The sequence below is a fragment of the Lepus europaeus genome, chromosome 18 (assembly GCF_033115175.1).
Source record: "Lepus europaeus isolate LE1 chromosome 18, mLepTim1.pri, whole genome shotgun sequence".
Taxonomy (NCBI): Eukaryota; Metazoa; Chordata; class Mammalia; order Lagomorpha; family Leporidae; genus Lepus; species Lepus europaeus.
The window spans coordinates 33,715,509-33,741,279 of record NC_084844.1 but is presented as its reverse complement, the minus strand read 5'-3'; the positions used below and the strand labels follow the sequence as shown (position 1 = coordinate 33,741,279).

Below are 25,771 nucleotides of genomic sequence, written 5' to 3'. Positions count from 1 at the left end.
TAAATCTATTCATCCAACACTGTTTGTAGTAATCATCAAAAGTTAAAATATATTCTGGTTTCATAATTTATGTTAAAATAACAAAAAATGGGGCCGCTGCTGTGGCGTAGCGGATAAAGCCTCCACCCGCAGTGCCAGCATCCCATATGGATACCGATTCAAGCCCCAGTTGCTCCACTTTCGATCCAGCTCTCTGCTGTGGCATGGGAAAGCAGAAGATGGCCCAAGTTCTTGGGCCCCTGCACCCATGTGGGAGACCCAGAAAATGCTCCTGGCTTCGGATGGGCTCAGCTCCAGCCACTGTGGCCTTCTGGGGAGTGAACCAGTAGATGGAAGATCTCTCTCTCTCTGCCTCTCTGTAGCTCTGCCTTTCAAATAAATAAATAAATATTTTTTAAAAAGTAACAAAAAAAGAAAAAGGAATAATAACTTACTTACAATGTGCCTCTATACATCTATACATAGGCTTTACGGAAGTATTTCACACTATAAAAAAGTTAGCTGAAGTCTTAGTAAAACAAATTTCTCAATTACAAATACCAATTTTATCTTTAGGGTTCAAATATTACAATATTTTCTGTAAAAAATTGTATACTTTTTCCCTTTAAGTTTTTTTAAAAAATATTTTATTTATTTATTTGAAAGGTAGAGCTACAGACAGTTAAGAGGGAGAGACAGAGAGAAAGGTCTTACATCCACTGGTTCACTCCCCAAATGGCCACAACAGCCAGAGCTGGACTGACCTGAAACCAGGAGCCAGGAGCTTCTTCCAGGTCTCCCACGTGGGTGCAGGGGCCCAAGCACTTGAGCCATCTTCCACTATTTTCCCAGGCCACAGCAGAGAGCTGAATAGAAAGGGGGACAGCCAGGACCAGAACTGGCGCCCATGGGGATGCCAGCACTGCAGGCGGAGGATTAATCTGCATCAAAGTGCCAGCCCCTCCCCTTTAAGTTTATTGTTTTTTGTTTTTTGTTTTTTTTTTTTTGGACAGGCAGAATGGATAGTGAGAGAGACAGAGAGAAAGGTCTTCCCTTTTTGCCGTTGGTTCACCCTCCAATGGCTGCTGCAGCCGGCGCATTGTGCTGATCCGAACCCAGGAGCCAGATGCTTCGTCCTGGTCTCCCATGCGGGTGCAGGGCCCTAGCACTTGGGCCATCCTCCACTGCACTCCCTGGCCACAGCAGAGAGCTGGCCTGGAAGAGGGGCAACCGGGACAGGATTGGTGCCCTGACCGGGACTAGAACCCGGTGTGCTGGCGCCGCAAGGCGGAGGATTACCCTGTTAAGTCACGGCACTGAACTTAAGTTTAATGTTAATACAGGGCAAGTAACCATTACAGAATGTAATAATACAGAATTCACCGTGAGGTAAGTATGTCTTCAATTTGAACCAAGGCTTACCTATAGATGATAAATAAGGTTTACTTTTTTTTTTTTAAATAAGGTTTACTGATACAAGATGAACAGTTTTCTGACAGTCTGTAATTATAAGTGAAATTGTCATAAAAATGTCTCACTTATAGTTACTTGGATTATCAATGATTTAGTTCTATTAGAGTACCTATTATTATTCTATGTGGGATTCCATATAGGATGTCGGCATTTCAGGCAGCAACTTAACCCGCTACACCACAATGCCAGCCCCTGGCTCAAGTATTTGAGTCCTTGCTTCCCACATGGGAGACCTGGATGGAGTTCCTGGCATGTGGCTTTGACCTGGCCCAGCCCCAACTTTTGTGAACATTTTGGAAGTGAATTAGTAGATGGAAAATCTCTGTCTCTCCCTCTCTGTCACTCTGCCTCTCAAATACATAAATCTTAAAATATATATGTATAGCCTTGTAATTTTTTCTCTTACTTACATTTGGAGTAATTTTCAGATTATTTTAGATTTTGTATCTTTTGGATTTTGGACTTTGTATATATTGGTCTATGACAGGACATCCAAAAGTTCATGGAAAATGTGTATTTTGAAAAAACTGTATGGATTTCAAAAACTTTTTTGCAATTATCTTTTAATTTCTCTCTATGAACTTTTTGAAATACCCTCCTCATATTGCTCTAGCTTTACTGGTTGATATTTTTTTTTTTTTTTTTTTTGGACAGGCAGAGTGGACAGTGAGAGAGACAGAGAAAAAGGTCTTCCTTTGCCGTTGGTTCACCCCCCAACGGCCACCACGGCCAGCACACTGCGGCCAGCGCACCGCGCTGATCCAAAGGCAGGAGCCAGATGCTTCTCCTGGTCTCCCATGGGGTGCAGGGCCCAAGGACTTGGGCCATCCTCCACTGCACTCCTGGGCCACAGCAGAGAGCTGCCCTGGAAGAGGAGCAACCGAGACAGAATCCGGCGCCCCAACCGGGACTAGAACCCAGTGTGCTAGCGCCGCAGGCGGAGGATTGGCCTATTGAGCCGCGGCGCCGGCCTGTTTTGTTTTTTAAAGATTTATTTATTTATTTGAAACAGTTTTACAGAGAGAGAGAGAGAGAGGTCTTCCATCTGCTGGTTCACTCCCCAATTGGCCACAATGGCCAGAGCTGAGCCGATTCAAAGCAAGGAGCCAGGAGCTTCTTCTGGATCTCCCATGTGGGTGCAGGGGCCCAAGCAGGTGGGCCATCTGTACTACTCTCCCAGGCCATAGCAGAGAGCTGGATCAGAAGTGGAACAGCCAGGACTTGAACCAGTGCTCATATGAGATGCTGGTACTGAAGGCGGTAGAGGTTTTACCTACTATACCACAGCGCCAGCCCCCCATCCCTGGCTGCTCCACCACTAATCCAGTTCTCCGCTAATGTGCCTGAGAAAGCATGCCCAAGTGCCCGGGCCCCTGCACCCATGTGGGACTTGAACAGAGTTCCCAGCTCCTGGCTTCAGCCTTGACCACACCTGGCTACTGTGGCCAATTGGAGAGTAAACCAGCAGGTGAAAGATATATCTTCCCACTTTCTCTCTCTCTGTTACTCAGCCTTTCAAAAAAATAAAATAGGTATTTTAAAAAATATAAGGGGCCGGCGCCATGGCTCACTTGGTTAATCCTCCACCTGCGACGCCAGCATCCCATATGGGCGCCGGGTTCTAGCCCCAGTTGCACCTCTTCCAGTCCAGCTCTCTGCTGTGGCCCAGGAGGGCAGTGGAAGATGGCCCAAGTGCTTGGGCCCCTGCACCTGCATGGGAGACCAGGAAGAAGCACCTGGCTCCTGGCTTCGGATCGGTGCAGCACGGGCCATGGTGGCCATTTGGGGAGTGAACCAACAGGAAGGAAGACCTTTCTCTCTGTTTCTCTCTCTCACCGTATAACTCTACCTGTCAAATAAAAAAATATATATTAAAATGGTATACCATAAATTATCTACCAAATTGGTGACCCAATTGCTTGGACCCTTGCCACCCCTGTGGGGAGACTTAGATGAAGTTGCAGGCTCCTGGATTTGGCTTAGTCCAGCCCAAATTTTGAAATCCAAGCATTTTTTTTTTTCATGCCCCAGCCATTGAGGCAGTCTGGGGAGCAAACCAGCAAATAGAAGATGTTTCTCTTCGTCTTTGACTCTGCTTTTCAAATAAGTGTTTTGTTTTGTTTTGTTTTAAATCATGGGAAATGCATATTCTGAGAAAACTAAATGGATTTCAAAATATTTTTGCATTAAAATAAATTTCTTTTAATTTCATTTTTCCATGGACTTCTTAAAGTACATTCATAAATATGTAAATATAGATAAATCATAGTTTAGGAAAGGAAAAGATTTTCTGAATTCATTTTGACTTCAATTATATGCTACTATTCTATTTAGTTATTTTTCATGCTTAATCAAATACCTCCAAAGACACTTGATTAGTTACAGTTCAGGAGTTTAACCCATACCTTTGAGTGTTCTGAAAGGAAATCAGGAAGGAGATAAACTTGCGCCAGTAGCTCTGTGTAGTCACAACAACGAAAATAATAAATATGGGAAAGAATATTTTCAAGAGTGAATTCTTCCAAAGCTTTTTGATGTTCTGAAACAAACAACAGAGCAATCTTAAAATAATTAATGTAACTTGCTTTGATATGCTGCTTATTGCAGGAAAATAATGCTTCTTTATAACAAAATACTAGAAGACTTTTCTCAATTGAAAGATGACAAGGGGGCAGTCACTGTGGCGTAATGGGTAAAGCCAGAGGCTGCGGTGCCAGCATCCCATATGGGTGCCGGTTTGAGTCCCGGCTGCTCCACTTCCAATCCAGTTCTCTGCTATAGCCTGGGAAAGCAGTAGAAGATGGCCCAAGTCCTTGGGCCCATACACCCGCATGGGAGACCCAGAAGCAGCTCCTGGCTCCTGGATTCGGATTGGCTCAGCTCTGGCTGTTGCAGCCATCTGGGGAGTGAATCAGTGGATGGAAGACCTCTCTCTCTCTCTCTCTCTCTCTCTCTCTGCAACTCTCTGCCTTTCAAATAAATAAATAAATCTTTAAAAATAAAAGATGACAAAATTATAGCAAAATTTCTATAAACTATCATTTCACAATTCCTGACCTCTTATTTTCACTGTTTCCTAATATCCTAGTAAATTATCTATACAGACCTATAAGTAGATTTTTTTTATTAAAGATTTATTCATTTATTTGAAAAGCAGAGCTTCAGAGGAAAAGAGAGAGCAAGACAGCACTTCCATCCACTAGTTCACTTTCCAAATGGCCATAACAGCCAGGGCTGGGTCAGGCTAAAGCCAGAAGCTAGAAGTCAGTAACTCCATCTGGGTATCATACATGGATGGCAGGTGCCCAAACACTTGGCCCACTGTCTGCTCCCTTTTCAGGCACATTAATAGGAAGAGTAGCCAGCACTCAAACTGGCAATCCAATATGGGACACGAGAACACCAAGCAGTATCTTAACCTATTGTACCATAACACCTGCCCATAATTACATTTTAATATTTAAGTGACAGGTGTTTAGCCTAGCAGTTAAGACACCCATGTCCCATATTGCAGTGCCTGGGTTCAACACCTGACTATTGCTCCTAACTCCAACTGCCTCTTAATGCAGACACTAGGAGGCAGAGGTAACAGCTCAAGTAATTGGGTTCCTGCCTCTCAGACAGAAGACCTGAATTAAGTTCTTGGCTCCCAGCTTCAGCCCAGCCAGTCCCAGCTATTGCAGGCATTTGGGGAGTGAACCAGATGATGGGAGCTCTATCTTTCTATCTCAAATAAATAAAAATTAAAAAGAAAACTACAAAAAAAGTACTTAATTTTTTAAAAAAATTGAAAGGCAGAGTTACAGAGAAAGAGGGAGAGACAGAGATATCTTCTGTCTGCTAGTTCACTCACTCAAATAGCTGCAATGGCTTGGGCCGGGCCAGGCTGAAGCCAGGAGCTTCATTGGGGTCTACCATGTGGATGGTAGAGGCTAAAGTTCTTAGGTCATCTTCCACTGCCTTACCAGGCAATGCTGCATTGCAGGAAGAGATTCAACCCACTATTCCACAACACTAGCCCCTTAAGTTTTATAATTAAAAAAAGAAACTTTATTAACAAGCATTTGGTACAGTACACATCTGCTATCAGAGTGCCTGATTTGAGTCCCAGATCCTCTGCTTCTGATCCAGTTTCCTGTTAATATGTACTATAGGAGGCAGCAGATGATAGCTTAAGTATTTGGGTCTCTGGCACCCATGTGGGAGACCAAGATTAAATTCCACAGTCTTTATTTTAGGCATGGAAAGCCAAGACACTCTGGCCCAAAAAAAAAAAAAAAAAAAAAAAAAGAGGACCTAAATGAAAGATCTCTGCGAGTGAGATCCCAGTGGAAAGAATGGGGCCATCAAAGAAGGAGGTACCTTTCTCTGAGGGATGAGAGAACTTCCACTTTGACTATGACCCTGTCGGAATAAGATCAAAGTTGGTGAACTCAAAAGGCTTCCATAGGTTTGGCAACTCATGACTAGAGCCTAGGGAGATTACTGATGCCATAAACAAGAGTGTCAAATTGTTAAGTCAACAACAGGAGTCACTGTGTACTTACTCCTCATGTGGGATCTCTGTCGTTAATGTGTTGTCCAATGTGAATTAATGCTATAACTAGTACTGAAACAGTATTTTACACTTTATGTTCTGTGTGGGTGCAAACTGATGCAATCTTTTCTTAATATATACTAAATCAATCTTCTGTATATAAAGATAATTGAAAATGAATCTTGATGTGAATGGAATGGGAGAGGGAGCAGGAGATGGGAGGGGTGCGAGTGGGAGGGAAGTTATTGGGGGGGGAGCCATTGTAATCCATAAACTGTACTTTGGAAATTTATATTTACTAAATAAAAGTTAAAAAAAAATTTAAAAATTAAAAAAAAAAAAATTCCACACTGTTGGCTTCAGCCTGACTCAGTTACAGGCACTTGGAGAGTGGAAGATCTTATCTATCTGTCTCTCTGCCTTTCAAATAAAATGAAAATAAGCAAACTATATTTTCTAATAGAAAATGTAACAAATATATACTAAAAAGGTCAAATTTTCACCAAAAGATACAGCTTAATCACATACCAATCATTAAATACAGTGTAGCTCAGTGCTACATTACAATTACTCTATTTACAGTAAGTCTCTTTAAAAGATTTATTTATTTATTTATTTATTTGGGGTCCGGCGCTGTGGTGCAGTGGGTTAAAGCCCTGGCCTTAACTGCCGGCATCCCATATGGGTGCCAATTCTAGTCCTGGCTGCTCCTCTTCCGATCCAGCTCTCTGCTATGGCCTGGGACAGCAGAAGATGGCCCAAGTCCTTGGGCCCCTGAACCTGCTTGGAAGACCTAGGGAAGGCTCCTGGCTCCTGGCTTCGGATCGGCGCAGCTCTGGCCGTCGCAGCCATCTGGGGAGTGAACCAGCGGATGGAAGACCTCTCTGTTTCCACCTCCCTCTGTAACTCTGTCTTTCAAATAAATAAAATAAATCTTTAAAAAAAAAAAGATTCATTTATTTGAAAAGCAGAGTTAGAGAGAGAGAGAGAGAGAGAGACATAGAACTTCCATCTACTGGTTCACTCCTCAAATGGCCATAATGGCCAGGGCTGGGCCAGGCTGAAGCCAAGAGCCTAGAACTCCACCTGGGTCTCCCAGGTGGATAGCAGGGACCCAATAATTGGTCTGTCTTCCACTGCTGTCCAAGGTGCATTAGCAGGGAATTGGATAGGAACTCGAACCAGTGCTCACATGAGATGCTGGTACTGAAGGCAGCAGCATACCCCACTGTACCACAATACTGGCTTGTGCAGAAAGATTTTAAGAATCTACTACAGGCCGGCGCCGTGGCTCAACAAGCTAATCCTCCACCTTGCGGCGCCGGCACACTGGGTTCTAGTCCTGGTTGGGGCGTCGGATTCTGTCCCAGTTGCTCCTCTTCCAGGCCAGCTCTCTTCTATGGCCCAGGAAGGCAGTGGAGGATGGCCCAAATGCTTGGGCCCTGCACCCGCATGGGAGACCAGGAGAAGTACCTGGCTCCTGGCTTCGGATCAGCACAATGCGCCGGCCGCAGCGGCCACTGGAGGGGGAACCAACGGCAAAAAGGAAGACCTTTCTCTCTGTCTCTCTCTCTCTCTATCCACTCTGCCTGTCAAAAAAAAAAAAAAAAAATCTACTACAAATACACATTTTGATCTTTAAGGTATAGAGAAGAAAGATCCTTTTTCTAACTAGCCTCCTAGGTTCTCTGAATGGGGCTCCGTAAATTGGACTAACAAAAGATCTAGAGAAAAAGAAAAAAACAGAAGTCTATTAACTTGAACATCACCCATATAACCCACGGGAGTTCAGAGATTAGTAACTCAAAAGTTAAGTTAGTAGGGCTGGCGCTGTGGCACAGCGTGTTAAGCCACAGCCTGCAGCACCGGCAACCCATATGGATGCCAGTTCAAGTCCCAGCGACTCCGCTACCAATCCAGCTCCCTGCGAATGTGCCTGGGAAAGCAGTGGAAGACGGACCAAGTTCCTGGGCCCATGCATCCATATGGGAGACCCAGAAGAAGCTGTTGGCTATTGGCTTTGGCCTGGCACAGCCCTGGCCATTACAGCCATTTGGGGAATGAGCCAGCAGATAGAAGATCTATCTCTCTCTCCTTTCTCTCTTTCTGTAACTCTACCTTTCAAATAAATAAATAAATAAATAAATCTTTTTTTTTTAAAGGTTTAATTAGCATCTGGACTTATAAACATTTTGAAAGATGTGACAAGACAAAAGAAAAATACCTTGAGTCTTTAGGGGCAGCATTTTGTGGGACTGCAAATATATAGGAAACCAAAGGAAGATCAAGGCCAGCCAATGGAACAGGCATTTGGCACAGTGGTTAAAATGCTTGCTGGGATACCCACAAGCCACACTGGAGTACTAGGGTTTGAGTCCCGACTTTGCTCCCAATTCCAGCTTTCTGCTAATGGGCATCATGGGAGGCAGATGATGGCTCAAGTAGTTGGGTCCCTGCCAACCATGGGGGAGGTCTAGATTGAGTTCCAGCTTCTGGCTTCTTTGGCGGAGTAGGCCAATATATGGGAATTCTCTGTATGCCACTCAAACAAAACATTTTTTAAAAAACAAAAAGACCAACTGGTAAAGTTAGGTAGATTCTTCAACTCCTCTGGTGCTGACTCCAGGCTAAGGGTTGAAAGTTGTGTTAGGAGATTAACTTTTGTCTTTCCTGATACAAAGAGGAGACAGAACACATTTGCACATTTATGTCCTGCCTCAGGAACACAGAGATGACAGCTTTCCTTTATCTGCTTCTTCTCAATTGCCCACAGCTCAAAATAAGCCTGCTGCCAAGTGGCATATTTTAGGATGGCATATTCTGCCAGCATACAAAGGTCTTTTAGTAGATACACAATTCATATTAAATACTAAATTTTAGTATATACAACAATTAATACTGAATACAGAATGATACATGAAAATAAAAATGTGAGGGACAATGTGGAGATGCAAGTGGGTTAAGCTGCCGCCTACCACAGACCCCTTCCACCCCTGGCCCAGCTCTGGCTGTTGCAGAAATTTGAGGAGTGAACCAGTGGATAGAAGATCTCTGTCTCCATCATTCTGCTTTCCAAATAAATGAATAAATCTTTAAAAAGTAATAATAAAAATGCCAAGCTGATTATATTCATCTAAGGGAAATACAAACATCCAAAGAAAAACATTTTTTTAAACATCTAGAGAAAAGAATAAGGACTGCCAAAACTAAACTAAAATAAAGCAAAAGACAATAGTCAAAGCTAGGACAGGCACTTGGCCTCGTAGTTAAGATGCTTGCATCACATATCAGAGTGCATGTTTCTTGGCTCTGCTCCCTATTCCAGTTTCCTGCTAACTCATACCCTAGGAGGCAGCAGGTGATGGGGCTCAAGTAGTTGGATTCCTGGCCCCCAAGTGGGAGATCTGGATCCTGTTCCCAGCTCCCAGCTTTGGTCTGGCCTGCCTTGGCCATTACAGGCATCCGGGGAATGATAGAGAAGATGGGAGCTCTCTGTCTCTTAGTAAACAAATTTTTAAAAATTTGTACATGTGAGAAACTATAGAGAAAACCACAAATCCAGCAGTATGCATGTCAGGATTCAAGAAAAAATATATATAAATAAATTTTAAAAAGTCAAATCAGAAACCATTTACTTTTATAATTGAAAGCAAAAAGCCAGAACACAAATTACCTTTTCAAAATTTGCTTTAAAATCTAATACTTGGGGCTGTCATTGTGGCACAGTTGGGTTAAGCTGCTGCCTGCAATGCTGGCACCCCATATGAGTGTCGGTTTGAGTCCTGGTTGCTCTACTTCCAATCCAGCTCCCTGCTAATGTGCCTGGGAAAGCAGCAGAGGATGGTCCAAGTACTTAGGCCCCTGCCACTCACAAGAAAGACTCAAAAAGAGTTCCAGACTGGCCGGTGCCATGGCTTAACAGGCTAATCCTCCACCTTGTGGCGCCGGCACACCGGGTTCTAGTCCCGGTTGGGGCGCCGGATTCTATCCCGGTTGCCCCTCTTCCAGGCCAGCTCTCTGCTATGGCCAGGGAGTGCAGTGGAGGATGGCCCAAGTCCTTGGGCCCTGCACCCGCATGGGAGACCAGGAGAAGCACCTGGCTCCTGGCTTCGGATCACTGCGATGCGCCGGCCGCAGCGGCCATTGGAGGGTGAACCAACGGCAAAAAAGAAGACCTTTGTCTCTCTCTCTCACTATCCACTCTGCCTATCAAAAAAAAAAAAAAAAAAAAAAGAGTCCCAGATGTCTGGCTTCAGCCTTGTCCAGCCCTGGCCATTGCAGCCATTTGGGAAATTGATAAGCAGATGGAAGATCTCTGTCTTTGCCTCTCTCTAAGTCTGCCTTTCATTTGTTTATTTTTTCTTTAATCCTTATTTTTTCATCTTTTAACTCTGCCTTTCAAATAAATAAATCTTTAAAAATAAATAAAGTATTTCCACATTGTAAGCACAAATAAAAGCTTCTCAAACATTTTATTGATACAATTAATGCAATTATAAACTACTCAAAGCTCCAAAAAGTCAGTCAGTGTAACATTTCAAACATTTCCAGAAGTGCTTTTCATAGCCATAGCTACATTTGGTTTTGGAGAAACCAATGTAGAAATCAATATATACTGAATGCATTTTAACATTTGCTTAGATTAAGGTGTCCAACTTTAGCTTACACCTGGCAGGATGGAGTATATTAATTTGAAGTCAGACACTGAGAAACAAAGACCCTGCAGTAAAAAGCAAGGGTCATAAAAGTAGAAAAAAAGGTCAGATCAAGCTGCGGCCCTTCTCATTTTGTAACAGACATCTGAGAGTTTAACAATAGTACAGTCAAGTCATTAAGCTTCATGTTCCAAATGGCCTCTTGCTGAGGTCTATGATGGGCAAAAATGTAAATTACTTTTATTGTACAGAAATAAAGGGGGCCATTTTGCCAACTTACCCTCTTCCATGTGTGCTCCTGCTATTAGGTGAAGATGCTGAATGCAGGCAGTAGCCAGCTCTACCACTCTATCAACCATAAAACTTCCCTCTGTATCAATAAAAACTGCTTCACCCGCTACTCCTCCAAAACATTCTGGTATCTGCACATCCACTGCCAGCTGCATGCTGTTAAAGAGAATTACATCGAATGACCAAATCTTTATCATGATCCTCAAACTCCAGACAATTATTATTTAGTATTGCTAAAGTAAATGAATGAAAATACTTTTATACTCTCCAGAGTAACAGACAGCTGTTTCTCCATAGCCCCAGATATTCTCATATATGAATATGCTTGGATTAAGGTGGAGATATGCCTATAAAAGCACAATTATGAACTTTTTAATGGTTTTTACAGCTTCTGGTCCTTTCTTATTATACATTAATTTACTTTCAAACAATTGATTTTCAACTATATTTTAAGAAGTGAATAAAGTAAAAGACTGCACATTTGTCCTAATGACCATACTACAAAGTTTCAAGGAAATATTTTCTATAAGATAATTACATCAATTTATCAAGATGGGGTACTGAAGTAACACAAATGGTAAACTGATTTTTGCTTGAAACACTCACACAGGAGCACGTACGTGCCTTTTTTGGTCTCCCAATAGTAAGCCCACAGAAAACTGTCTTAATCAATGTTTATTAAGCCCACCCTTCAGAAGGGAACATTTTATTTTACCATAATTGTGTTTTTCCAACACCTGGTGCACCACAAATTTCTGTTGTTTTCATTAAGGGTATTCCACCCCCAAGAATATTATCTACTGCTGAACAGAAGGTAATTATGAAGCTCTGGGTATGCTCCTGTTCAAGAAGTTCCAATGCTGTACACTTCTTGCCTGACTCAGATGTACCAGCATATCTTGGTTTATTTGTAGGACATTCTCTTCTTATAATTTGCAGAGTTTCTAAGGCTTCCTCTTTAGATATCCCAACTTCTGAAATGAAAATAAGAAAAAAATCCTGACTTTAGATATTTAAAACAGTCTAACCCATAATGGGTTTCACTAATCTTGATTTTTAGATAACACTGATGCTATGAGTGGAGTACAAAGAAACCATAAAAATCTAACATCTTGAGGCAGTGTTGTGAAGTAGCTGGTTAAGCCACTGCCTTGATGGCATTCCTCACAGATGCCAGTTCAAGTCCCTGCACTTCTGACCTGCTTCCAGCTAATGCGGCTGGGAAAGCAGTGAGAGATGGCCCAGGTGCTTGGGCCCCTGCACCCATGTGGGAGACCTGGAAGAAGCTCCTGGCTCTTGGCTTTAGCCTGGTCCAGCCTCGGTCATGGTAACCATTCAGGGAGTGAACCAGTGGATGGAAGATATTTTCTCTCTCTCTCTCTCCCTCTCTTTCTCTAATTCCACCTTTCAAAGAAATAAATATTGAAAAAAAGTAACATCTTAACTATCTACTATTAACTTTTTACTTCTTCATTTTAATAAAGGAATCTGTTTTATTAGTCATCACATAAATATTTATTATCTCAGAAACAAAATTAAAAGAAGTTATAGCTGAGTACCCACAAGAACATCTCAGAAGTAGAAACAGGTAGGTATTTGGCACGGTGGTTAAGAGACCTGTGTTCCAGTTCAGAGTGCCTGGTTTCAAGTCTGGGCTCTACTCCCTATTACAGCTTCCGATTAATGTGCACCCTGGGAAGTGGTGGTGATGGCTTAAGTACTTGGGTCCTTGCCACCCTCTAGGTCTTCCTAGACTGAGTTCCTAGTCCTTGTTTCAGCCTGACCCAGGCCCCACTATTGAGGGTATTTGGGGAGTGAACCAGAAGATGGAAGTACTCTGTCTCTCTGCCTTTCAAATAAAATGAAAATAAAGGACATAGAAGTAAATTGTGAGCTGGCACCGTGGCTCAACAGGCTAATCCTCCGCCTTGCGGCGCCGGCACACCAGGTTCTAGTCCCAGATGGGGTGCCGGATTCTGTCCCGGTTGCCCCTCTTCCAGGCCAGCTCTCTGCTATGGCCCGGGAAGGCAGTGGAGGATGGCCCAAGTGCTTGGGCCCTGCACCCCATGGGAGACCAGGAGAAGCACCTGGCTCCTGCCATCGGATCTGCGCGGTGCGCCGGCCGCAGCACACCAACCGCAGCGGCCATTGGAGGGTGAACCAACGGCAAAGGAAGACCTTTCTCTCTGTCTCTCTCTCTCACTGTCCACTCTGCCTGTCAAAAAAAAAAAAAAAAGTAAATTGTGCTTTCACTGTCTCTTATGAAGCCACTACTATCTTGCTCTCATAAAATATACATATGTTTTTTAAAACGAGGATGAATGACTTCTTTAACTTCCTAAAACAAAGTATAACTTTAAGAAGTACATGTCAGGGGCAGTGCTGTGGCGTAGCGGATGAAGTTGCCACCTGCAGTGCCGGCATCCCATATAGACGCCAGTTCAAGTCCCGGCTGCTACACTTCTGGTCCAGCTCTGCTACAGCCTGGGAAAGCAGTAGAAGATGGCCAGGTCCTTGGGCCCCTACGCCCGCGTAGGAGACCTGGAAGAAGGTCCTGGCTCCTGGCTTCAGATCAGCGCAGCTCCAGCCATTGTGGCCAGCACGAGCAGATAGAGGACCTCTCTGCCTCTCTCTCCCTCTCCGCCCCTCCTTCTCTCTCTGTGTAACTCTGACTTTCAAATAAATAAATAAATCTTTTAAAAAAAAAAGTACATGTCAGCATTGTGGCATAGCAGGCAAAACTGCCTGCGATGCCAGCATCCCACATGGGTGCCAGTTCAAGACCCAGCTGCTCCACTTCTGATCTAGCTCCCTGATAATAGCTTAGGAAAGCCATTTGGGGAGTGAACCAGCAGATGGTACGTGCTCTCTTTCTTTCTCTCTCTCCCTCTCCCTCCCTCCCTCTCTTTCTGTAACTCTGCCTTTCAAAAAAAAAAAAAAAAAGTAGTGGGGCTAGCAGTGTAGAAAATATTTAAATTCCCTTCAGAAAAATGGACAGTGTTGGGGTAATCTGGACAAAACTGGGACACATCTCCTGCAGTCAGAGCGTTCCTTCTATTTTGAAGGTACAAAGCGTAGTTCAGTCACTTCCATCTAAGAGTCCCATCTTGGGGCCAGCGTTGTGGCCTAGCAGGTAAAGCTGCCACCTACAGTGCTGGCATCTGTATGGGCACCGGTTCGAGCCCCAGATGCTCCACTTCCAATCCAGCTCTCTGCTATGGCCTGGGAAAGCAGTGAAAGACGGCCCAACTGCTTGGGCCCCTGCAACCACGCAGGACATGTGGGAGAAGCTCAGCTCTGGCCTTTGTGGCCTACTGGGGAGTGATCCAGTGGATGGAAGACTTCTCTTTCTCTCTCCTCTCTCCCTCTGCCTCTCTGTAACTCTGCCTTTCAAATAAATAAATAAATCTTAAAAAAAAAAAAAAAAAAGGGCAGGGAGTTGGAGCAGCAGAGCATTAAGGACTTGAACTGGTGTTCTAACAATGCAAGCAGTGGCTCCACCCACTGTGTCACAACATTGTGCCTCCCTGCCTTGTATTATTCAAAAAAACTTTTCATGGAAACATTGATATAAAAATTTCATTTCATGGCGGGGGCTGACATCGTGGCACAGCAGGTTAAGCCTCCACCTGCGATGCCAACATCCTATAAGTACACTGGGTTAAGTCCAGGCTGCTCCACTTCTGATCTAGCTCCAGCTCCCTGCTAATGAACCTGGGAAAGCAGCAGAAGACAGCCAAAGTGTTCAGGTCCTTAACACCCACTTGGAAGACCAGGATGGAATTCCAGGCTCCTGGCTTTGGCAAGGCCCAGCCCCAGCCATTGCAGCCATTTGGAGAGTGAACCAGCAGATGGAAGATCTCTGTCTCTCCCTTTCTCTCTGTAACTTTCAAATAAAAATAATTTTTTTAAAATAAACTCCTAAATCACTCCAAACTTTTAATGAGAACAATTATTCAATGCACAAAATTTTTTTAAAGATTTTATTCATTTTATTTGAGAGGTAGAGTTACAGACAGTGAGAGGGAGAGACAGAAAGGTCTTCCTTCTGAGGTTCACTCCCCGAATAACTGCAATGGCTGGAGCTGCGCCAATCCAAAGCCAGGAGCCAGGCACTTCTTCCAGGTCTCCCACGTTGGTGCAGGGGCCCAAGGACCTGGGCCATCTTCTGCTGCTTTCCCAGGCCATAGCAGAGAGCTGGATTGGAAGTGGAGCAGCTGGGACCAGAACTGGCGCCCATATGGGATGCTGGCACCACAGGCAGAGGATTAACCTACTGTGCCACGGCGCCGGCCCCAATGCACAAATATTTTTAACAATATATTTATTCTCCTCAACTACACGGTTTCATTTCTATTTGACAATGTGGCCAGAAAACAGAAAAGATGCTAAAGAAACAAACAACGGTGAGTCTGGCATCACATGTCAGTTTGATAAATCAGTGACTTACTTAAGTATATGAACTATAATTTTGGTGATAAGAAAAGGTAACGGTGGAGCCAGAAAGTTAACACAGCAGGTTAAGCCACCACCTGAGACACCTGCATCCCAAACTGGAGTCCCTGAGTTTGAGTCCAGCTCAGCTTCCAATTCTGCTTCCTGCTTATGCACATCTTGGGAGGTGGCCAGTGATGGCTCAAGTACTTGGGCCCCTGCAACCCACACAGGAGATTCAGACTGAATCCAGGTTACTGACTTCAGCCTGGCCCAGTCCCGACTGATGAAAGTGTTTGAGGAGTGAACCAATAGTTGGGATAACTCACTCTTTAAAAAAAAATTTATTTTTGGTCAGTGCTGCAGCTCACTTGGCTAATCCTCCGCCTGCGGCGCCGGCACCCAATGTTCTAGTCCCAGTTGCTCCTCTTCCAGCCCAGCTCTCTGCTGTGGCCCGGGAAGGCAGTGAAGGATGGCCCAAGTGCTTGGGCCCTGCACCTGCATGGGAGACCAGGAGGAAACACCTGGCTTCTGGTTTCAGATCGATTCAGCTTGCCGGCCGTAGCAGCCATTTGTGGGGTGAACCAATGGAAGGAAGACCTTTCTCTCTGTCTCTCTCTCACTGTCTGACTCTGCCTGTCAAAAAAAAAAAAAATTATTTTTACTTGAAGGAGTTAGAAAGAAATTTGTATGCTGGTTCACTCCCAAAATGGCCACAATAGCTGGGGCTGTGCCAGGCCAAAGCCAGGAGCCAGGAGCTTCATTTGGTCTCCCATGTGGGTGCAGGGGCCCAAACACTTGGGCCATCTTCCACTGCTTTCCCATGCACATTAGCAGGGGGCTAAATTGTTAAGTGGAGTAGCCAGGTCTGGAACTGGTGACCATATGGGATGCTGGCATCTCAAGCTGTGGCCTAACCTGCTGTGCTACAATGCCAGCCTCCTCTCTTTTTCAAATAAAGTTGATGCCCAAGAAAAAGCACGTTTAAGTCAGATTGTTCACACTGTAAATCCTGACTGCACCACTTACTATGTTAAATTTTTGTACCTCACATTTTTTTCTTTTGTAAAATAAAAATGAAAACAATGCACGTAAAAATCTTGGTAAGGGGCCAGCATTGTGGCACAGTAGGTTAAAGCATCCGCCTGCAGCACCAGCATCCCATATGGGCACTGGTTCTAGTCCCAGCTGCTCCTCTTCCAATCTCTCTGCTATGGCCTGGGAAGGCAGCAGAGGATGGCCCAGGTGCTTAGGCCCCTGCACCCACAGGAGAGACCCGAAAGAGGCTCCAGGCTTCAGATCAGCCCAGCTCCAGCCATTGTGGTCATTTGGGGAGTGAATCAGCGGGTGGAAGACCTCTCTGTGTCTCCTTCTCTCTGTAACTCTGCCTCTCAAGTAAGTAAATATTAAAAAAAAAAAAAGAAAGAAAGAAAAAGGCTTGGTAAATACCAAGGTCATCCAAAACAATCAATAATTGCTAGTAATTATTACTGGGTCTCTCATTTCTTCTTCGGAAACCCTATTTATTGAAAGAAAAAGAGCCCATCAAACTTTAGGGGACTCAGTCTGTGGTATGACTACTTAAATAGTTAAGATTAGGTCTACAAATTATTGTTCAGTGGTAAACTGAAACCTTATTTTCCACTGTTCAGGGCATTAGCTTAAAAGTCTGTTTCATCTTCTTCCATGGAGATGCGCAGGTCTGGGCATCCCATATTGCAATATGCACAGCGAGAACATTACAGGAGGCAGTGGTTCCCTCCAATACATACAACCACGGCGCTCGGAATATAAGGTTTTAGTCTTTTCAGTGAATTATAGAAGGGGTGTCTTCTTTCTACTTCTTTTCTCATTCAGTGGCTCTACCTACACGAATCCTACATGTCTCAAGGAATTCTCATCCTTGGAATTTTGGAGCGGAGAATAAGATTAGGTAGTCTTTCTAGTTTCCCGTTCTGTCTCCACTAGTTCCTAACCTAGTAATGAAAAGTGATTTAACCTCTTCAAAACAAGAGACCGGCTCCCTCATCTGCACCTTGCACACAATCCTGGTAAAAGCGTTCTTTTGGGCATGAGAGAATCCTCAACGCATGCAAGAGGCACTAACACAAAGAGAGCAGCCACGATTCGTGTGACCATTCAGACACCTGTTAAGCGGAGTCAAGAAGCTGTTTCTCGGCCTAAACGCGGCCGTGAGAGGCAGCGGCGCCTGGGCTGAATCAGCCTTGCAGGCGGCAGCACCCCGCCGCGGGCGGCTCGGACGGCGGCCAGCGCGTCGCCGCCGGCCCTCAGCAGTTACCTTTGCTGAGCTCGGAAGGCTTCACTTCCAGGAGCTCCTCAGCCGTCTGGAAGCCCGCAGTCACCAGCTTCACGCGCACCGCCGGCGACAGCGGGAAACTCGCTAAATCCCGCTGCATTTCGAAACACGGCGCCTCCGCCCGCGCGCAGGCTGGGGCTGTACCTCGGACCGCCGAAACTCTCGCGCCCAGAGACGGGCGTGCGTGTGACGTCACACGCAACGCGCGGGGGGGCGTGGTCTGCGGCCTGGCCGCATGCGGGTCCGGCCTTCCCGGCCGCCGTGTGAAGATGTGTTAACGTCCGCATCGGCGGCATTTCCACTGCGATTCCTCCAAATCTCGTGTGTGGTTTCCTCATCAGATGTATATTATGACTGTTAAAAATGGATGTAGGCCGGCGCCCTGGCTTAACAGGCTAATCCTCCGCCTTGCGGCGCCGGCACACCGGGTTCTAGTCCCGGTTGGGGTGCCGGATTCTATCCCAGTTGCCCCTCTTCCAGGCCAGCTCTCTACTATGGTCCGGGAGTGCAGTGGAGGATGGCCCAAGTGCTTGGGCCCTGCACCCGCGTGGGAGACCAGGAGAAGCACCTGGCTCCTGGCTTCTGATCAGCGCGGTGCACTGGCCGCAGCAGCCATTGGGGGGTGAACCAGCGGCAAAAAGGAAGACCTTTCTCTCTGTCTCTCTCTCTCTCTCACTGTGTACTCTGCCTGTCAAAAAAAAAAAAAATGGATGTAGACCGCAGTTGGACAGCCAGGCCCAGTGGGCCCTGCACACAACATTTCCTCGCCTTCGCCCCGGCCTGTTTCATGGAAGGCTGGGTCATGTTATAGATCTCCCCGAATGGGAGCAGTGGGGAAAATGAGGGCACACTGACCGGTAGCTGGACGTTTGAAATGGAAAGTCCAGGAAACAGCCATAGAAAGACTAACCAGTGTCCCCTTGGGTGCAAGTCTCTTGGCTCTTCTCGCCAGCCGTCCACGACCCCGCGCCTGCCCCCCCAGACTTCCCGCCCTCGCAAAGGATTGTGGGCCAGCCCCCCACCGCCGCCGGGGAAAACGCTCGGCGTCCGGGCCCCTCACCCACCCGCGAGTCGGGCCTGGCGTTTGGGGGTTTCTGAGACCGTTAGAGCTTCACGGCCTGCCTAGTTCGAGAAGACAGCGGGAAAAGTAAGCAAGTAATGAGCCCGGGGTTTCTGGGGTGCCGAGAGGGAGGGGCTGGCCTGCGCTGGAACACTCCTGTTCCGTGACGGAGTTGGGAAGGGGTGTTCAAGCCGTGGAAATGGCCACTTGGAGCACACAGAACTCCGGGGAAAATGGAAGGAAATTTGAAAGATGCCTTGTAAGGGTCTCCCCTTGTCCAGGAAGCACGGCTGGCTTATTTAGTGGAGTAACCTGTACCCTACTTCTTGCCTGGGTTCCTCACCCTGACTTTCCTTGTCGGCTTAAAGGACCTCCTGAAATATCGTAAACCAGAGCCCTTCGAGTACTTAGGCGCTAAAGAAGGAAACAGCGTGTGCGGAGCATATGAACAAAGCCCATACATGTCAGTGCTCATAGGCATTCCGCCGGGACACAGCTCGGGCCTCAAGGCCCAGAACAGTTTTTCTCAAAGCCAAAATTCAAACCTAGTATCGTTTTTTTATTACCCCGAGCTGCCTCCAGACGGTGAGCCCCTCCTAAGGGGCGCGGCGGGGCAGAGGCAGGGGGACTGACGGCAGGAGGGCCTGCTCAGTTTATACCCAGTGTAGGAGACCCCAGAAAGGCTGCCAGACTGGTCCAAACGTGGCTTGGCGCGCAGCGCATTGCTGTACTTCTAATATGATCTGTGCCTGGACACTCACTGGGCATTGCTTAAGTGGTGTCCTCCAGGAAATTCATGCTTATGCTTACAACGCAACCTGGTTCCTGGGTGAAGAAAAGATGTTGTTACCACATTCAGCGATAGCTCTTCTGTTAGCTTGGTCATGCTCAGTGGGATTGGCCATATTTAGAATTTTATTTCATCAGCAGTGGAGACTTAAGAAACTTGTGGATTCTGCCATCAGCTATACAGTTAGGTGCTAATAACATTCTCTGGTCCTTGAGTTGCCTGTATCGACTACCATGTCCAACATAATTCTTAAAGTTCCTTTGATGCAGTTTGCTCAGCTTTCAAACTGACATCCAGGTTTATGAAGCTAGGCACCTGAAACTAAGCAAAGCTAGGGTATAAATATGGAATGTGCACCTTCCTGTATTGTCAGTTTTCTTAAAATTTCTTTAGAGAGGGAAGGGTTGAATTATTTAACTGGTGAGTCATTTAAAACGTTGTCTATTAAGTAAGCATTAAGGTACTGTGGAGTAAAATGTAAACATTAAAAGTTTTCAGATAGACATAAGCTGGATAATTTAAAGCTGCTCAGAAATGTTTTTATTGTCTTTTTTTAAAGATTTATTTTGGCCGACGCTGCAGCTCACTAGGCTAATCCTCCGCCTGCGGCGCCGGCACACCGGGTTCTAGTCCCGGTCGGGGCGCCAGATTCTGTCCTGGTTGCTCCTCTTCCTGTCCAGCTCTCTGGGGGGTGAACCAACGGAAAAGGAAGACCTTTATCTCTGTCTCTCTCTCTCATTGTCCACTGTGCCTGTCAAAAAAAAATTTATTTTATTTATTTGAAAGACAGAGTTACAGAGAAAGGTAGAGACAGAGAGAGAGGTCTTCCATTCGCTGGTTCACCCCCCAATTGGCTGCAATGGCTGTAGCTGCGCCAATCCAGAGCCAGGAGCTTCCTCCGGGTCTCCCACGTGGGTGCAGGGGCCCAAGGACTTGAACCATTTTTCTACTGCTTTCCCAGGCCATAGTAGAGAGCTGGATTGGAAGAGGAGCAGCCAGGACTAGAACCGGCACCCATATGGGATACCGGGCTTCAGGCCAGGGTGTTAACCTTTGCGCCACAGCGCCAGCCCCTGTCTTTTGCAATTTGAGGTTAGGGTCAGCCCTGTGACACAGCTTCACTTTTTTTAATAATTTTTTTTTTTTTGACAGGCAGAGTGGATAGTGAGAGAAAGAGACAGAGAGAAAGGTCTTCCTTTTTGCCGTTGGTTCACCCTCCAGTGGCCGCTGCGGCTGGCTCATCGCGCTGATCCGAAGGCAGGAGCCAGGTGCCTCTCCTGGTCTCCCATGCGGGTGCAGGGCCCAAGGACTTGGGCCATCCTCCACTGCCTTCCTGGGCCACAGCAGAGAGCTGGCCTGGAAGAGGGGCAACCAGGACTAGAACCCAGTGTGCCGGCACCGCAAGGCAGAGGATTAGCCTGTTAAGCCATGGCGCCGGCCACAGCTTCACTTTTTGATCCAGCTTCCTGCTAATGCACCTAGAAAAGAGGTAGATGATGGTCCAAGTACATGGGCCCCTGCCACCCAATTTGGAGACCTTGAGGGAGTTCCAGGCTCCTGGCTTCAGTTTAGCTCAGCCCTGGCTGTTTAAAATTATTTTGAGTTGCCTGGCACTGTGGCATAGAGGGTGAGGCTGCCACCTGCAGTACCTGCATCCTTTATGGGTACCTGTTCAAGTCCCGGCTGCTCCACTTCCAATCCAGCTCTCTGCTATGGCCTGGGAAAATAGTAGAAGATGGCCCAGGTCCGTGGGCCCCTGTACCCACTTGGGAGACCCGGAAGAAGCTCCTGGCTTCAATGGGCTCAGCTCTGACCATTGCGGCCATTTTGGAGAGTGAACCAGCAGATGGAAGATGTTTCTCTTTGTCTCTCTGCCTCTGCTTCTCTGTCGCTCTGCCTTTTGAGTAAATAAATAAATCTTTAAAAAAAAAAAAACTTATTTTGAAAAACAGAGTGACAGAGAGGGAGAGAAAGAGAGATATCTTGGCCGGTGCCGTGGCTTAACAGGCTAATCCTCCGCCTTGCGGCGCCGGCACACCGGGTTCTAGTCCGGGTCGGGGCGCCGGATTCTATCCCGGTTGCCCCTCTTCCAGGCCAGCTCTCTGCTATGGCCCGGGAGTGCAGTGGAGGATGGCCCAAGTGCTTGGGCCCTGCACCCCATGGGAGACCAGGAGAAGCACCTGGCTCCTGCCATTGAATCAGCGTGATGCACCGGCCGCAGCGGCCATTGGAGGGTGAACCAATGGCAAAGGAAGACCTTTCTCTCTGTCTCTCTCTCTATCCACTCTGCCTGTCAAAAAAGAGAGAGAGAGAGAGAGAGAAAGAGAGAGAGAGAGATCTTCCATATGCTGATTCTCTCTCCAGATGGCCGCAATGGCCAGCACTGGGCCAGGCTGAAGCCAGGAGCTTCGTCCAGTCTCCCACGTGGGTGACTGACAGAAGCCCAAACACTTGGGCCATCTTCCACTGCTTTTCTCAGGCCATTAGCAGGGACTTGGATCGGAAATGGAACAGCTGGGACATGAACACGGGTGTCCATATGTGATGCTGGTGTCACAGGCAATGCTATGCCACAACACCAGATGTGATAAATAAAAATATCTAAAAATAATTCAAAAAATAAACAGGCTGGAGCCACGGCTCACTAGTCTAATTCTCCACGTGCGGCGCCGGCACCCCCGGGATCTAGTCCCAGTCGGGGCACCGGATTCTGTCCCAGTCGTTCCTCTTCCAGGCCAGCTCTCTGCTGTGGCCCGAGAAGGCAATGGAGGATGGCCCAAGTCCTTGGGCCCTGCACCCGCATGGGAGACCAGGAGAAGCACCTGGCTCCTGGCTTGGGATCGGCACAGCGCGCTGGCTGTAGGGGCCATTTGGGGGGTGAACCAACGGAAAAAGGAAGACTTCTCTCCCTCCCTCTCTCTCTCTCTCTCCCTCTCTCTCTCTCTTTCTTTCTCACTGTCTAACTCTGCCTGTCAAAAAAATAAAAAGAAAAAGAAAAAGAAAAAATTAAAATAAATAAACAAACAACTCCATGGGGCCAGCATTGTGGTACAGTGGGTTAAGCTGCCACTTGCAAGGCCAGCATCTCATGTCAGAGTGCCATCGCATATCAGAAGGCCAGCCCAAGTCCTGAATGCTCTGTTCCCCATCCAGCTTCCTGATAATGCACCAGGGAAAGCAGCAGATGATGACCCAAGGACTTGGGTCCCTGCCACCTATGTGTAAGACCCGGATGGAGTTCCTGGTTCATGGCTTCGGCCTGGCCCAGACCTGGCTGTTTCAGCCATTTGGGGTGGGAACCAGCAAATGGAAGATCTCTCTCTGTGTGTGCCTTTCAAATAAATAAATCTGTAAAAGAAAAAACAACCTCCACTGCAGGTGTTTGGTCTAGCAGTTAAGATGTTCATTAGGACACTGGTGTTCCAACTGAAGTTAACTGAATTCTAGTCCTGACTCTGCTCCCAATTCCAGTTTCTTGATAATGTACACCCCAGGAGGCAGCAGGTTATGACTCAAGTGTCATGGTCCTTGCTATCCATGTGAGAGATCTGAACTACTTCCCAGCTCCCAGCTATTGCAGACATTTGGGAAGTGAACCAGCAATGAGAGCACACACACTCCCTCTGGCTTTATGTGTCTCTGCTTCTCAAGTAAAAAGTAAAATAATTTTTTAAACATTTATTTGAAAGACAGAGTTACAGAGAGTGGTAGAGAAAGAGAGAGAGGTCTTCAATCCACTAGCTCACTCCCCAAACGGCCACAACAGCCGAAACTGAGCTGATCTGAGCTAGGAGCCAGGAGCCCCTTCCGGGTCTCCCACGCGGGTGCAGGGCCCAAGCACTTGGGCCATCTTTCACTGCCTTCCCAGGTGTATCATCAAGGAGCTGGATCGGAAATGGGGCAGTCGGGACTTGAAACCAGCACCCATATGGGATGATAGCACTGCAGGCTGGGGCATTAACAAGATGAGCCACAGGATTGGCCCCAAATAAATTTTTTTTTAATTAAGAAAACTCATGTCTTACTGTCTCGGTTCCTGGCAACAACCATTATAGTTTATGTTTCAATGACTTTGATTACACTTGATACCTCATATAAGTGGAATGTATAGAATCCATCCTTTTTGTGATTGGGCTTATTTGACTTAATATTTTCAAGGTTCATCTATCTTATAGTGTGTGTCAGAATTTCTCTTTAAGTCTTAATTATAGGGGCCGGTGCTGTGGTGTAGTAGTCTAAGCCTCTGCCTGAGGCACTGGCATCCCATATGGACACCAGTTCGTGTCCCAGCTGCTCCTCTTCTGATCCAGCTCTCTGCTATGGCCTGGGAAATTAATAGAAGATGGTCCAAGTGCTTGTGCTGCTGTGCCTACATGGGAGATCCGGAAGCAGCTCCTGGCTTCTGGCTTCAGATCAGCCCAGCTCTGTCCTTTGAGGCTATTTGGGGAATGAACCAGCAGATGGAAGACTTTTCTGTCTCTCCCGCTCTCTGACTGTAACTCTACCTCTCAAATAAAAAATAAATAAAATATTTAAAAACAAAATAAGAATGCACTGCTAACCACAAATCTGAAACTGGCATTTGGGATTTAAGTATTGTTGGTGACTATTACTAGTACAGGTCATATGTATGACCTTTTCCCTTTATTCAAATAGTTTGCAATCAGATTTTGAGATATCTTAACTTCTGTTTCACATAAAAAATTTATAGATTTTATTTCTTTATATGCGTAAAACACACATATAATACTTGTTTACAGAAGAAAATATATAAAAATCGAACTGATAGTCCGTTGGAAAAAAAGTCTTGATTAGTAATTTTTCCCTACATCACAAAATCCCCTTCTCCCTGCCCCATTTTTTTCTTCCTATTTTGGACACTTCTGTGTTCTTGGTTATTGCTTGTTAATCTTTAATTATGATTTTTTTTTGACAGGCAGAGTTAGACAGTGAGAGAGAGAGAGACAGAGAGTTATAAACAGTGAGAGAGAGAGAGAGAGAGAGAAAGGTTCACTCCCCTAATGGCCACTATGGCCAGCGCTGCACCGATCCGAAGCCAGGAGCCAGGTGCTTCCTTCCAGTCTCCCATGCCGGTGCAGGGCCCAAGCACTTGGGCCATCCTCCACTGCCTTCCCAGGCCACAGCAGAGAGCTGGACTGGAAGAGGAGCAACCGGGACTAGTACCCAGCGCCCCAGCCGGGATTAGAACCCTGGGGTGCCAGCGCTACAGGCAGAGGATTAGCCAAGTGAGCCACGGCCCCGGCCTAATTACAATTATTTTTAAGATAGCAGTAATTTCTTCCTGTTTTAAAGATATAAAAGTGGCTAATTTATTTTGAAAGAGAAGAGACTACAAGAAGAAATCTTTTATGTAAGAATTGGGAAATAGGGTGGTTCTAGTAATGTTGCAGAGACAATTAAAGAATACATCTGTTCAATTTAGAAACTCAAATTCTAATGCACTGTGAGGAATGAATGGAAAGGGTTGAGAATTGTGATAACGTTATTAGGTGGGCCTGGAATATGTGAATTCTTAGCCATTGTCTGAGACAGGAGGGGTGACATTGGTCACAAAGGTGTTTTCCAAAGATGACAGTCATCTGTCCCACTGTGGGCCTAAGCGGGAAACAGTTCTTCCGTGTTTTTTTCCCTTCAAAATTAGAATTAGCGTTTGTACAACTCATCTTTCAAGTGAAGATGATCATTTGTTTCATGTTTGAAAGGGAGCAGGCTGCACGTAAGCCTGAAGCTTTGTACTAACTTGACATTTATTGAACAATACATGCTGTGAATTGTCAAATGTAGTTTTTCCAGATTTCATCTTTTCAGACTTTCATTCAGGTTACATGGACAACAGCTAGGTGAACTGTGTCAGAAATCACAGTGATACCAATAGTGACAAATCTTTGAAGGCAGAAGTTTATGTAGGTTTATCTTTAAGTTTTAGTTCGGTAGCATCTGCCAGTATACTAGGAAAAGGACGATGAATGAGCTCAGCAAAAGGGGTGTGGAATATGTAGATTAAGTGCAGTGGCTGCCGGTCTTTCGCACTCTAGATTTATATTTCCTAAGATTTTTTGCATAACCATAAATAGAAATACTGATGTTTTGTTACTGCAGTTTGAATTCTTTTTACTGAAAAATGAGGAATGTTGCTAGAGTGCATGATAAAAATTACCTTAACTTTGAAGTGGTTTGAATATGAGGGTGAGATGCCAAGCAACCCCCTCAACTC

General features: G+C 45.9%; 1 protein-coding gene across 1 annotated transcript in view; it reads right to left on the bottom strand.

The window, feature by feature from the left end:
- Positions 1-17,852, bottom strand: part of RAD51C (RAD51 paralog C) — a 44,761-nt gene extending 26,909 nt beyond the window's left edge. Inside the window, exons 1-4 of the mRNA XM_062216755.1 lie at positions 17,669-17,852; positions 11,651-11,909; positions 10,925-11,091; positions 3,858-3,991 (exon numbers count right to left, since the gene is read on the bottom strand). Of these exons, the coding sequence (XP_062072739.1) occupies positions 3,858-3,991; positions 10,925-11,091; positions 11,651-11,909; positions 17,669-17,786 (678 nt within the window). The 5' untranslated portion in view covers positions 17,787-17,852. The remainder of the gene's footprint in view (positions 1-3,857; positions 3,992-10,924; positions 11,092-11,650; positions 11,910-17,668) is intronic.
- Positions 17,853-25,771: the final 7,919 nt, after the last annotated feature.